At 45.0% G+C, this 15488-nt stretch overlaps 1 protein-coding gene across 1 annotated transcript in view; it reads left to right on the top strand.

Annotated features, from left to right (window-relative positions):
* Positions 1 to 15488, top strand: part of LOC121580551 (serine/threonine-protein kinase MAK) — a 67713-nt gene that overhangs the window by 31095 nt on the left and 21130 nt on the right. Inside the window, exons 4-8 of the mRNA XM_045224628.1 lie at positions 190 to 244; positions 1939 to 2060; positions 2498 to 2577; positions 8771 to 8903; positions 13755 to 13926. Of these exons, the coding sequence (XP_045080563.1) occupies positions 190 to 244; positions 1939 to 2060; positions 2498 to 2577; positions 8771 to 8903; positions 13755 to 13926 (562 nt within the window). The remainder of the gene's footprint in view (positions 1 to 189; positions 245 to 1938; positions 2061 to 2497; positions 2578 to 8770; positions 8904 to 13754; positions 13927 to 15488) is intronic.

Genomic DNA, 15488 nt, shown 5'->3' with positions numbered 1-15488 from the left:
CACACATGACTGTAAGTCGCTTTGGATAAAAGCGTCTGCTAAATGGCATATTATTATTATTATTATGAACATCCATCCACATAATAGGAAGTATATCAATGTGTAATGTTATTACGATTATATTACCATCTAATAGATATTAAAGGTCTCCTTAAACTTAGATTAAAATATGCTTATTTGTTCTCTCAGGATGAAGAGGAAGTTCTACTCGTGGGATGAGTGTATGAACTTACGAGAAGTCAAGGTACGAAGCACTATCTGAAATGGCACCCTATTCACTATAGTGTACTACCTTTGACCAGGGCTCAGTGCAATATGTAGGGAACTGGCTGCCATTTCGAATGCATCCTAAGGCAATTTAAAACCACCATGTCATTTTAAAACTTTAAGCTCTGTCGCAAAACATTTGGACCAGCCAGCACCCCAATGCCAAAGGTTTTGACGCTCTCTGCCCTGGGGTAAAATAATATCTTCCCCTGTGATTTAAGTTGATGTTCAGTTACTGCCATAAAGGGCCAGCTTTAGATTTTCACGATTGTCCTTAGACAGGGCAGTGCAGCACTCAAAGAAGGGGATTTATTAACTCAGAACGGTTCACAGGTCACTTGGGGATCATGTCCCAAAAGCTTGTTCTCACTCAGAATTGTCTCTTGGTTTCTTCACTACCACTTGTGACCCACTCCTCTACCTACGGAGTCATGACACCACTCGGTAATCTCTCATGTCAGAAAACAATGTAAAACCATGACACCACTCGGTAATCTCTCATGTCAGAAAACAATGTAAAACCATGACACCACTCGGTAATCTCTCATGTCAGAAAACAATGTAAAACCATGACACCACTCGGTAATCTCTCATGTCAGAAAACAATGTAAAACCATGACACCACTCGGTAATCTCTCATGTCAGAAAACAATGTAAAACCATGACACCACTCGGTAATCTCTCATGTCAGAAAACAATGTAAAACCATGACACCACTCGGTAATCTCTCATGTCAGAAAACAATGTAAAACCATGACACCACTCGGTAATCTCTCATGTCAGAAAACAATGTAAAACCATGACACCACTCGGTAATCTCTCATGTCAGAAAACAATGTAAAACCATGACACCACTCGGTAATCTCTCATGTCAGAAAACAATGTAAAACCATGACACCACTCGGTAATCTCTCATGTCAGAAAACAATGTAAAACCATGACACCACTCGGTAATCTCTCATGTCAGAAAACAACGTAAAACCATGACACCACTCGGTAATCTCTCATGTCAGAAAACAACGTAAAACCATGACACCACTCGGTAATCTCTCATGTCAGAAAACAACGTAAAACCATGACACCACTCGGTAATCTCTCATGTCAGAAAACAATGTAAAACCATGACACCACTCGGTAATCTCTCATGTCAGAAAACAATGTAAAACCATGACACCACTCGGTAATCTCTCATGTCAGAAAACAACGTAAAACCATGACACCACTCGGTAATCTCTCATGTCAGAAAACAACGTAAAACCATGACACCACTCGGTAATCTCTCATGTCAGAAAACAACGTAAAACCATGACACCACTCGGTAATCTCTCATGTCAGAAAACAACGTAAAACCATGACACCACTCGGTAATCTCTCATGTCAGAAAACAATGTAAAACCATGACACCACTCGGTAATCTCTCATGTCAGAAAACAATGTAAAACCATGACACCACTCGGTAATCTCTCATGTCAGAAAACAATGTAAAACCATGACACCACTCGGTAATCTCTCATGCACAAACTCTACGTAACGTACTGTAAATGTAGCATCTGACGCAATTACACTCAGTGCAACTTTTCCTGATTGACACAGGAGTATAAATATGTTGTACGTTAGCTAATGTCACTCAGACAAACCAATGGCATGTGCATGTTATATGTATGTTTGCAGTCTCTGAAGAAGTTGAGCCATGCCAACGTGGTGAAGCTGAAGGAGGTGGTCAGGGAGAAGGACCACCTCTACCTTGTCTTTGAGTACATGAAGGAAAACCTCTACCAGCTGATGAAGGACAGGTAGGATCAATCACTCATCAATATTATTGATGAAAGATATCAATTAGATAATGAGAAAGAATGAAAGATGGAAGAATTAACTATTTTAATTGTAGTTAGTTACTAGTTATTTTCCCGGAAATAGTAGTTTGTTAATAGCAGTCTGTTACTAATTGGACAGTTCAGATGGATGCATGTATGACTCATTTCTCTGTAGCTGTTGAAATGAGACCTTTTGTCTATGAGCGTTCCTATGTGTTCCTATCTAAGTATGATCTGATTGAGTCATCATGTGTCATGTATTGAGGAAAAGTTTTACTCACAATGATTGTGACATGTGATTGTCTTACCTAGCTCGGTTAACTCCAATGCACTGACTGTAAGTCGCTCTGGATAAGAGCATCCTGCTAAAATGACCAAAATGTAAATGTAAAATGTATTGATGTTCATCTTTCCAGACAGAGGTTGTTCCCTGAGTCAGTGATCAGGAACATGATGTTTCAGATATTACATGGACTCTCCTTTATCCATAAACATGGTAGGTTCCCCATTATCCATAAACATGGTAGGTTCCCCATTATCCATAAACATGGTAGGTTCCCCATTATCCATAAACATGGTAGGTTCCCCATTATCCATAAACATGGTAGGTTCCCCATTATCCATAAACATGGTAGGTTCCCCAGCCCGGCTAGAGACTTCTCACTCAAGGTACAAGAGACACTGAGACTGAATATTGTAGCGATCCTCCATAATGAGCCACATTTAAAATTCCCACCAAGTGGGTTAACCCTATTGGCGCGACGTGTAGGGTGTTTTGCCTTTTCACTCCAGCGACCTGGGTTCGCTCCCTGCCCCTCCGTTCGCTACAATATGATAACAATGCATAGCCTACTAGTAGTCGATTCTGAATGTTTGCACAACGCTGTAGTCACATACAAAATCATCCGCTTGTCAATATTATCTTTGAAAGGAATGCTGTTAATAACTATTCAAGCAGTAGATCATGTATTGGCTACACTCTTAGAGAAAAAAGTTCCAAAAAAAGGTTATTTGAGGAGGGATAGGGTTCTACCTAGAACCCTTTATGGAAGACAAGGGGTTCTACCTAGAACCCTTTATGGAAGACAAAGGGTTCTACCTAGAACCTTTAACATCCTAAGAATAATTTCTGGGAGGAAGGGTTCTTTGATGATTTTTCTTTCTTTTAAATAGTGCTTGAGCATTAGTGTTTACCTCCGTGTTTAAACTTTAACATCAGGAGTTGAGTCATCTGATCAGTTTAAAAAAAGATAGGTGTGAGTGTTTTAACCTGTACCTACATGGGAATATTTGTGCATGTATCTGGTATACCCTTAATCATTTTACATAGTTGATATCTTTGCCATGATTTATTTATTTCTAATGAGTATTTTCTGTGATTTTGTTGTTGTTGTTGCAGAGAGTAGGAGAATAGAATGGAGAATGAGTGAACCAGCAGTGAACCAGCAGTGTGTTGTGTGGTATACAGCTAATTGTAAAATAACCCCCGTGTTGGTGTTCATAACCAGAGTTGAGTGTGATTGTCATTTTGACTCTGTGTAGAGTAAAACACTGAAAACCACGCCCATCATTATCATATTTCCCAGCATGCTCTACTGCAGTTTGATTTTCAGAATTGTTTGTTTCAATATCTGTGTTTTTGCATGTAAAGTACATTGATTGGTTGATTAATCGGATGCTACACAAAGATAAATAACGTACATTTTTCTAAACGAATCCAAACTGTTAGTAGTTGAACTTATTGCACCCGTTACTGAGATTGGTTGTTCCACATTAGATGATTTAGGACAGGTAATCTCATTGGTGAATCTTACCTACCCTGGCAGTCATTCTGAATGCAATTGTTGGATATCCTCACTGGCTGGATTCCATTAGGAATTACACATCACTTTGCAAGGAAGCATAATGGGACTTGCAGGCCTGATGTGGCCTGTAAACCAGGAGTTTCCTAACACCACTGTGTTAAGGTATAACTAGGCCCTCAAAGAAAGGCCTTATGATATATGTAATCTATTGTCATAAAGAGTTAGATTTTAAAGGCTAATAAGGTTGGTGGAACTGTTCATATAGTGTTCTAGGAAGAACTCTTCAATTATAAAAGGGTTCTTGGTAGAACCCTTCAGAGGGTTGTAAGTATAACCATTTACAGGGGTTTCTATGGAGAACCCTACATAGAGGGGTTCTACCTAGCACCAAAAAGGGTTCCCCTATGCAGACAAACTGAAGAACGCTATATGGTTCTACTTAGCACCTTTGGTAGTGTAGCTACTACAAGTACCGACTTGACAAATGAGCTTGGTATGGGTATGGGCTAGATATGGGCTAGATATGGGCTAGATATGGGCTTGGTATGGGTATGGGCTAGATATGGGCTTGGTATGTGTATGGGCTAGATATGGGCTTGGTATGGGTATGGGCTAGATATGGGCTTGGTATGGGTATGGGCTAGATATGGGCTTGGTATGGGTATGGGCTAGATATGGGCTTGGTATGGGCTAGATATGGGCTAGATATGGGCTTGGTATGGGTATGGGCTAGATATGGGCTTGGTATGGGCTTGGTATGTGTATGGGCTAGATATGGGCTTGGTATGGGTATGGGCTAGATATGGGCTTGGTATGGGTATGGGCTAGATATGGGCTTGGTATGGGTATGGGCTAGATATGGGCTTGGTATGGGTATGGGCTAGATATGGGCTTGGTATGGGTATGGGCTAGATATGGGCTTGGTATGTGTATGGGCTAGATATGAGCTAGATATGGGTTAGATATGGGTATGGGCTAGATATGGGCTTGGTATGGGTATGAGCTAGATATGGGCTAGATATGGGCTTGATATGGGTATGAGCTAGATATGGGTATGAGCTAGATATGGGCTTGATATGGGTATGAGCTAGATATGAGCTAGATATGGGCTTGATATGGGTATGAGCTAGATATGGGTATGAGCTAGATATGAGCTAGATATGGGCTTGGTATGGGTATGAGCTAGATATGGGTTAGATATGGGCTTGATATAGATATGGGCTTGGTATGGGTATGGGCTAGATATGGGCTTGGTATGGGTATGAGCTAGATATGGGCTAGATATGGGCTTGATATGGGTATGAGCTAGATATGGGCTAGATATGGGCTTGGTATGGGTAGGAGCTAGATATGGGCTAGATATGAGCTTGGTATGGGTATGGGCTAGATATGAGCTAGATATGGGCTTGGTATGGGCTAGATATGAGCTATATATGGGTTAGATATGGGCTAGATATGGGTATGGGCTAGATATGGGCTAGATATGGGTATGAGCTAGATATGGGCTAGATATGGGCTTGATATGGGTATGAGCTAGATATGGGCTTGATATGGGTATGGGCTAGAAATGGGCTAGATATGGGTATGAACTAGATATGGGCTAGATATGGGCTTGATATGGGTATGAGCTAGATATGGGCTTGATATGGGTATGAGCTAGATATGGGCTTGATATGGGTATGAGCTAGATATGGGCTTGATATGGGTATGAGCTAGATATGGGCTAGATATGGGCTTGATATGGGATGAGCTAGATATGGGCATGAGCTAGATATGGGCTAGATATGGGTATGAGCTAGATATGGGCTAGATATGGGTATTAGCTAGATATGGGCTTGTTATGAGCTAGAAATGGGTATGAGCTAGATATGGGCTAGATATGGGCTTGATATGGGCTTGATATGGGTATGAGCTAGATATGGGTTAGATATGGGCTAGATATGGGCTTGATATGGGTATGAGCTAGATATGGGTTAGATATGGGCTAGATATGGGCTTGGTATGGGTATTGGCTTCTCTTATAGGAATAGGGCCTTTCCTTAAATATCCCAAAACAGATCATTCAGTCGACATTCATTACGGCTTTAGACTATGGTGATTTAAGTGGTCCTCTGTAGCTCAGCTGGTAGAGCACGGCGCTTGTAACGCCAAGGTAGTGGGTTCGATCCCCGGGACCACCCATACACAAAAATGTATGCACGCATGACTGTAAGTCGCTTTGGATAAAAGCGTCTGCTAAATGGCATATTATATATTATTATATAGTCTATATGAATGTAGCTTCTACTGTATTGAAGACATTGGACGCAGTTTACCGTAGTGCCCTACGCTTTATTACGGTGATAGGTTCAGTACACATCACTGCATTCTGTATCAGAAAGTAGGCCGGCCCTCAAGTCTCGTAGATCAATGCACTGCTCTCTTTTTGTTTATAAAGCCCTCTTGTGCAAACTTCAACCATACCTGACTTCATTGTTAAATTACAGACATACCTTCAATCTCCACTGAGATAGGTACATCTGCCTTTAGTGTTTCTGTCCCATATATGGAATGATCTGTAGAGCTCTCTGGTGCCTCCAGGGCAGTTGAAGTTGTTGATGGAGTACTTCTGAGTGAGGACCTCCGTGTTGAGGAATGGGATTCTTCTGATGGAAGACCTCCGTGTTGAGGAATGGGATTCTTCTGATGGAAGACCTCCGTGTTGAGGAATGGGATTCTTCTGATGGAAGACCTCCGTGTTGAGGAATGGGATTCTTCTGATGGAAGACCTCCGTGTTGAAGAATGGGATTCTTCTGATGGAAGACCTCCGTGTTGAGGAATGGGATTCTTCTGATGGAAGACCTCCGTGTTGAGGAATGGGATTCTTCTGATGGAAGACCTCCGTGTTGAGGAATGGAATTCTTCTGATGGAAGACCTCCGTGTTGAGGAATGGGATTCTTCTGATGGAAGACCTCCGTGTTGAGGAATGGGATTCTTCTGATGGAGGACCTCCGTGTTGAGGAATGTGATTCTTCTTAAATTGCTTGTAGTATTGTATGTTCTTATTATGTATATTTGAATGTTGTACATTTTATAAATTGTGTTCATGCATGGCTCCCTTGGAAAAAGAGGCCTTAGTCTCAATGGGACTCCCTGATCAAATAAATATGACTACTAAACATGATAACATCCACCAGGCCAGGGATGACTTAGTTTATCTTGTACCTTTGGGGGATGGAGAGGTGTGAGTGATACCATTACCAAACCTAAATGCACGGATAGTTGTCTATGATGATATCATGTCAGGACAGCAAAGACTATAGTCAAGGTTTTCACAAGAGCGCCTCGGTTTCTCTTAATTGAATCAATCAAATCAGTCATACCCATGGTTGTTGGTATCACTCACCCTCGAGGACACAGTTTTCTCTGCCTTACGTGTCCTTATCTTTTCTCTCCTGTGTCTCCTTCCCTCCTCTCCGCTGCCAGAGAAGACAGGATGTTTTCTGAGAATGAAATAAGAAATATTATGGTCTGGTTTAGAGTTTGTACATAAACATGGTAATGAGTCTTCTCTCTCATTCCCCTCCTGTCACTTTAAGGTTTGTCTTCAGTGTGTCTGGTGGTTAAGGTTTGTCTTCAGTGTGTCTGGTGGTTAAGGATTGTCTTCAGTGTTTCTGGTGGTTAAGGTTTGTCTTCAGTGTGTCTGGTGGTTAAGGTTTGTCTTCAGTGTTTCTGGTGGTTAAGGATTGTCTTCAGTGTGTCTGGTGGTTAAGGTTTGTCTTCAGTGTGTCTGGTGGTTAAGGTTTGTCTTCAGTGTGTCTGGTGGTTAAGGATTGTCTTCAGTGTTTCTGGTGGTTAAGGTTTGTCTTCAGTGTGTCTGGTGGTTTAAGGTTTGTCTTCAGTGTGTCTGGTGGTTAAGGTTTGTCTTCAGTGTGTCTGGTGGTTAAGGTTTGTCTTCAGTGTGTCTGGTGGTTAAGGTTTGTCTTCAGTGTGTCTGGTGGTTAAGGTTTGTCTTCAGTGTGTCTGGTGGTTAAGGTTTGTCTTCAGTGTGTCTGGTGGTTAAGGATTGTCTTCAGTGTTTCTGGTGGTTAAGGTTTGTCTTCAGTGTGTCTGGTGGTTAAGGTTTGTCTTCAGTGTTTCTGGTGGTTAAGGTTTGTCTTCAGTGTGTCTGGTGGTTAAGGATTGTCTTCAGTGTTTCTGGTGGTTAAGGTTTGTCTTCAGTGTGTCTGGTGGTTAAGGTTTGTCTTCAGTGTGTCTGGTGGTTAAGGTTTGTCTTCAGTGTGTCTGGTGGTTAAGGTTTGTCTTCAGTGTGTCTGGTGGGTTTTAGAGTCTTTGTGATCTTGAGATAATTCAGCAGGAGCTCTGATTATCCCCCTTTACCCTGAAGTGTGACCTTGTTCGTTCAATCCACTTGAAGAGATTGGATTGGTGTAAGAAAACGTGCACACTTTGGGTAGAATGGGAAGAAACTGAATTGGGATGCAGTGGTTGATATTCAACAGTTCCCTCTCATCAAATGCTCTACTGATAAAATTGTGTCAATAGGTTCCCTCTCCCCAGGTTACTGCCACCGTGACATTAAACCAGAGAACCTGCTCTGTCTCCCCAGGTTACTTCCACCGTGACATTAAACCAGAGAATCTGCTCTGTCTCCCCAGGTTACTGCCACAGTGACATTAAACCAGAGAACCTGCTCTGTCTCCCCAGGTTACTTCCACCGTGACATTAAACCAGAGAATCTGCTCTGTCTCCCCAGGTTACTTCCACCGTGACATTAAACCAGAGAACCTGCTCTGTCTCCCCAGGTTACTTCCACCGTGACATTAAACCAGAGAACCTGCTCTGTCTCCCCAGGTTACTGCCACCGTGACATTAAACCAGAGAACCTGCTCTGTCTCCCCAGGTTACTTCCACCGTGACATTAAACCAGAGAACCTGCTCTGTATGGGTCCAGAGCAGGTGAAGATAGCTGACTTTGGGTTGGCCAGAGAGATACGCTCCCAGCCTCCCTACACTGAATATGTCTCAACTAGATGGTAAGATGTTTGATTTGCACTCTGTTGGCATTATCTGAACATGAATAAGTAAAGCATTATCCCCTTGGGTCAACCAGACTGGTTGATATACAGTACCAGTCAAAAGTTTGGACACACCTACTCATTCCAGGGTTTTTCTTTATTTTTACTATTTTCTACATTGAAGAATAATAGTGAAGACATCAAAACAATGAAATAACACATATGGAATTATGTAGTAACCAAAAAAGTGTTAAACAAATCAAAATATCTTTTATATTTGAAATTCTTCAAAGTAGCCACCCTTTGCCTTGATGACAGCTTTGCACACTCTTGGCATTCTCTCAACCAGCTTCATGAGGTAGTCATCTGGAATGCATTTCAATTAACAGGTGTGCCTTGTTAAAAGTTAATTTGTGGAATTTCTTTCCTTCTTAATGCGTTTGAGCCAATCAGTTGTGTTGTGACAAGGCAGGGGTGGTATATAGAAGATAGCCCTATTTGGTAAAAGACCAAGTCCATATTATGGCAAGAACAGCTCAAATAAGCAAAGAGAAACAACAGTCCATCATTACTTTAAGACATGAAGGTCAGTCAATACGGAACATTTCAAGAACTTTCAAAGTTTCTTCAAGTGCAGTCGCAAAAACCATCAAGCACTATGATGAAACTGGCTCTCATGAGGACCGCCACAGGAAAGGAAGACCCAGAGTTACCTCTGCTGAAGAGGATAAATTCATTAAAGTTAACTGCACCTCAGATTGCAGCCAAAATAAATGCTTCACAGAGTTCAAGTAACAGACACATCTCAACATCAACTGTTCAGAGGAGACTGTGTGAATCAAGCCTTCATGGTCGAATTGCTGCAAAGAAACCACTACTAAAGGACACCAATAAGAAGAAGAGACTTGCTTGGGCCAAGAAACACGAGCAATGGACATTAGAACGGTGGAAATCTGTCCTTTGGTCTAATGAGTCCAAATTAGAGATTTTTGGTTCCAACCGCCGTGTCTTTGTGAGACGCAGAGTAGGTGAACGGATGATCTCCCCATGTGTGGTTCTCATCGTGAAGCATGGAGGAGGAGGTGTGATGGTGTGGGGGTGCTTTGCTGGTGACACTGTCTGTGATTTATTAAGAATGAACCAGCATAGCTACCACAGCATTCTGCAGCGATACGCCATCCCATCTGGTTTGCGCTTAGTGGGACTATCATTTGTTTTTCAACAGGACAATGACCCAACACACCTCCAGGCTGTGTAAGGGCTATTTGACCAAGAAGGAGAGTGATGGAGTGCTGCATCAGAATTACCTGGCCTCCACAATCCCCCGACCTCAACCCAATTGAGATGGTTTGAGATGAGTTGGACCGCAGAGTGAAGGAAAAGCAGCCAACAAGTGCTCAGCATATGTGGGAACTCCTTCAAGACTGTTGGAAATATATAGTCTGTACCTACTGTAACAGTCTGTATATATGTATATGTCAGTATATATCAACCAGTCTGTACCTACACTACCATTCAAAAGTTACACGTGGTCTACGGTTATGAGGCTGGTTCGACATACTGACAAATTCTCTAAAACGACGTTGGAGGCGGCTTATGGTAGAGAAATGAACATTCAATTATCTGGCAACAGCTCTGGTATACATTCCTGCAGTCAGCATGCCAATTGCACGCTCCCTCAAAACTTGAGACATCTGTGGCATTGTGTTGTGACAAAACTGCACATTTTTGCATTTATATATTTATTTATTAATTATTTTTGGATAATAATTATAAAGATAAATAAAATACAATAAGAGGATCACATGACAAACAAAACAACATCAAATGGTGAACCTCTGACCTTCAAGCGGTTTACTGTGTTTGTCTGTCAGGCTTTAAACTCACTAAAGGCAGACCTCTGCAGGACGTGAGGTGAGGCTGATCCTACGAGGTCTATACTGTTGTCTGTCTATAAAGCCTTTGTAACAGGCTTTGGTAATTTCACCATGTGGTTTAGAGCTCAGGGATTAAATCATTCTGACTCATCGGAGGTTAATCCCTTCAGGACACACAGGACAGGAACAACATCAATGTGTGTGTGTGTGTGTGTGTGTGTGTCTGTGTGTCTGTCTGTCTGTCTGTCTGTCTGTGTGTGTGTGTGTGTGTGTGTGTGTGTGTGTGTACATACATTGTATTCGGAAAGTATTCAGACCCCTTGACTTTTTCCACAATTTGTTATGTTACAGCCTTATTCTAAAATTGATTAAATTGTTTTTTTTCCTCATCAATCTACACACAATACCCCATAATGACGAAGCAAAAACAGGTTTTTAGAATGTTTTGCAAATTTTGCACCTGTATTTGGGGAGTTTCTCCCATTCTTCTCTGACTCTCAAGCTCTGTCAGGTTGGATGGGGAGCGTCGCTGCACAGCTATTTTTAGGTCTTTCCAGAGATGTTAGATTTGGTTAGAGTCCGGGCTCTGGCTGGGCCACTCAAGGACATTCAGAGACTTGTCCCGAAGCCACTCCTGCATTTTCTTGGCTGTGTGTTTAGGGTTGTTGTCTTGTTGGAAGGTGGACCTTCGCCCCAGTCTGTGACCATTGGGTTCTTGGTCACCTCCCTGACCAAGGCCCTTCTCCCCCGATTGCTGAGTTTGGCCGGGTGGCCAGCTTGATGGTTCCAAACTTCTTCCATTTAAGAATGATGGAGGCCACTGTGTTCTTGGGGACCTTCAATGCTGCAGAAATGTTTTGTACCCTTCCCCAGATCTGTGCCTCGACACAATCCTGTCTCGGAGCTCTACGACAATTCCTTTGACCTGATGGCTTCGTTTTTGCTCTGACATGCTCCGTCAACTGTGGTACCTTATATAGACAGGTGTGTGCCTTTCCAAATCATGTCCAATTTCGAGTCTCATAGCAAAGGGTCTGAATACTTATGTAAATAAGATATATATATATATATTCTTAAAACCTGTTTTCGCTTTGTCATTATCGGGTATTGTGTGTAGATTGATGAGGATTTTAAAAAATTTAATCCATTTTAGAATAAGGCTGTAACATAACAAAATGTGGAAAAAAAGGGAAGGGGTCTGAATACTTTCCGAATGCACCGTGTGCGTGGCTGTATAGTCTACCTGATCCTCCTGTCTCCTCCTCTCCCCAGGTACAGAGCCCCTGATCCTCCTGTCTCCTCCTCTCCCCAGGTACAGAGCCCCTGATCCTCCTGTCTCCTCCTCTCCCCAGGTACAGAGCCCCTGATCCTCCTGTCTCCTCCTCTCCCCAGGTACAGAGGCCCTGATCCTCCTGTCTCCTCCCCTCCCCAGGTACAGAGCCCCTGATCCTCCTGTCTCCTCCCCTCCCCAGGTACAGAGCCCCTGATCCTCCTGTCTCCTCCCCTCCCCAGGTACAGAGCCCCTGATCCTCCTGTCTCCTCCTCTCCCCAGGTACAGAGCCCCTGATCCTCCTGTCTCCTCCCCTCCCCAGGTACAGAGCCCCTGATCCTCCTGTCTCCTCCCCTCCCCAGGTACAGAGCCCCTGATCCTCCTGTCTCCTCCCCTCCCCAGGTACAGAGCCCCTGATCCTCCTGTCTCCTCCCCTCCCCAGGTACAGAGCCCCTGATCCTCCTGTCTCCTCCCTCCCCAGGTACAGAGCCCCTGATCCTCCTGTCTCCTCCCCTCCCCAGGTACAGAGCCCCTGATCCTCCTGTCTCCTCCCCTCCCCAGGTACAGAGCCCCTGATCCTCCTGTCTCCTCCCCTCCCCAGGTACAGAGCCCCTGATCCTCCTGTCTCCTCCCCTCCCCAGGTACAGAGCCCCTGATCCTCCTGTCTCCTCCCCTCCCCCAGGTACAGAGCCCCTGATCCTCCTGTCTCCTCCCCTCCCCAGGTACAGAGCCCCTGATCCTCCTGTCTCCTCCCCTCCCCAGGTACAGAGCCCCTGATCCTCCTGTCTCCTCCCCTCCCCAGGTACAGAGCCCCTGATCCTCCTGTCTCCTCCCCTCCCCAGGTACAGAGCCCTGATCCTCCTGTCTCCTCCCCTCCCCAGGTACAGAGCCCCTGATCCTCCTGTCTCCTCCCCTCCCCAGGTACAGAGCCCCTGATCCTCCTGTCTCCTCCCCTCCCCAGGTACAGAGCCCCTGATCCTCCTGTCTCCTCCTCTCCCCCAGGTACAGAGCCCCTGATCCTCCTGTCTCCTCCCCTCCCCAGGTACAGAGCCCCTGATCCTCCTGTCTCCTCCCCTCCCCAGGTACAGAGCCCCTGATCCTCCTGTCTCCTCCCCTCCCCAGGTACAGAGCCCCTGATCCTCCTGTCTCCTCCCCTCCCCAGGTACAGAGCCCCTGATCCTCCTGTCTCCTCCCCTCCCCAGGTACAGAGCCCCTGATCCTCCTGTCTCCTCCCCTCCCCAGGTACAGAGCCCCTGATCCTCCTGTCTCCTCCCCTCCCCAGGTACAGAGCCCCTGATCCTCCTGTCTCCTCCCCTCCCCAGGTACAGAGCCCCTGATCCTCCTGTCTCCTCCCCTCCCCAGGTACAGAGCCCCTGATCCTCCTGTCTCCTCCTCTCCCCAGGTACAGAGCCCCTGATCCTCCTGTCTCCTCCCCTCCCCAGGTACAGAGCCCCTGATCCTCCTGTCTCCTCCCCTCCCCAGGTACAGAGCCCCTGATCCTCCTGTCTCCTCCCCTCCCCAGGTACAGAGCCCCTGATCCTCCTGTCTCCTCCCCTCCCCAGGTACAGAGCCCCTGATCCTCCTGTCTCCTCCCCTCCCCAGGTACAGAGCCCCTGATCCTCCTGTCTCCTCCTCTCCCCAGGTACAGAGCCCCTGATCCTCCTGTCTCCTCCCCTCCCCAGGTACAGAGCCCCTGATCCTCCTGTCTCCTCCCCTCCCCAGGTACAGAGCCCCTGAGGTGCTCCTGAGGTCTCCGTCCTACAGCTCTCCTATAGACATCTGGGCGGTGGGCTGCATCATGGCAGAGCTTTACACACTCAAACCTCTGTTCCCTGGAAACAGCGAAGTGGACGAGATCTTCAAGATCTGCCAGGTGCTGGGCACCGTGAAGAAGGTGGGCAAGAGAGCTCATTCACACATACACATGCTGGGAACCATGGAGAAGGTGGGCAAGAAGACTCATTCACACATACACATGCTGGGCACCATGGAGAAGGTGGGCAAGAAGACTCATTCACACATACACATGCTGGGAACCATGGAGAAGGTGGGCAAGAAGACTCATTCACACATACACATGCTGGGAACCATGGAGAAGGTCGGCAAGAGGACTCATTCACACATACAGTGGGGAAAAAAGGTATTTAGTCAGCCACCAATTGTGCAAGTTCTCCCACTTAAAAAGATGAGAGAGGCCTGTAATTTTCATCATAGGTACACGTCAACTGTGACAGACAAAATGAGGAGAAAAAATCCAGAAAATCACATTGTAGGATTTTTTATGAATTTATTTGCAAATTATGGTGGAAAATAAGTATTTGGTCAATAACAAAAGTTTCTCAATACTTTGTTATATACCCTTTGTTGGCAATGACACAGGTCAAACGTTTTCTGTAAGTCTTCACAAGGTTTTCACACACTGTTGCTGGTATTTTGGCCCATTCCTCCATGCAGATCTCCTCTAGAGCAGTGATGTTTTGGGGCTGTCGCTGGGCAACACAGACTTTCAACTCCCTCCAAAGATTTTCTATGGGGTTGAGATCTGGAGACTGGCTAGGCCACTCCAGGACCTTGAAATGCTTCTTACGAAGGCACTCCTTCGTTGCCCGGGCGGTGTGTTTGGGATCATTGTCATGCTGAAAGACCCAGCCACGTTTCATCTTCAATGCCCTTGCTGATGGAAGGAGGTTTTCACTCAAAATCTCACGATACATGGCCCCATTCATTCTTTCCTTTACACGGATCAGTCATCCTGGTCCCTTTGCAGAAAAACAGCCCCAAAGCATGATGTTTCCACCCCCATTCTTCACAGTAGGTATGGTGTTCTTTGGATGCAACTCAGCATTCTTTGTCCTCCAAACACGACGAGTTGAGTTTTTACCAAAAAGTTCTATTTTGGTTTCATCTGACCGTATGACATTCTCCCAATCCTCTTCTGGATCATCCAAATGCACTCTAGCAAACTTCAGACGGGCCTGGACATGTACTGGCTTAAGCAGGGGGACACGTCTGGCACTGCAGGATTTGAGTCCCTGGCGGCGTAGTGTGTTACTGATGGTAGGCTTTGTTACTTTGGTCCCAGCTCTCTGCAGGTCATTCACTAGGTCCCCCCGTGTGGTTCTGGGATTTTTGCTCACCGTTCTTGTGATCATTTTGACCCCACGGGGTGAGATCTTGCGTGGAGCCCCAGATCGAGGGAGATTATCAGTGGTCTTGTATGTCTTCCATTTCCTAATAATTGCTCCCACAGTTGATTTCTTCAAACCAAGCTGCTTACCTATTGTAGATTCAGTCTTCCCAGCCTGGTGCAGGTCTACAATTTTGTTTCTGGTGTCCTTTGACAGCTCTTTGGTCTTGGCCATAGTGGAGTTTGGAGTGTGACTGTTTGAGGTTGTGGACAGGTGTCTTTTATACTGATAACAAGTTCAAACAGGTGCCATTAATACAGGTAACGAG

Source organism: Coregonus clupeaformis, chromosome 14, assembly GCF_020615455.1.
Source record: "Coregonus clupeaformis isolate EN_2021a chromosome 14, ASM2061545v1, whole genome shotgun sequence".
NCBI lineage: Eukaryota > Metazoa > Chordata > Actinopteri > Salmoniformes > Salmonidae > Coregonus > Coregonus clupeaformis.
Note: the sequence above shows the minus strand (reverse complement) of the source record. Positions and strands in the feature narration are given on the sequence as shown.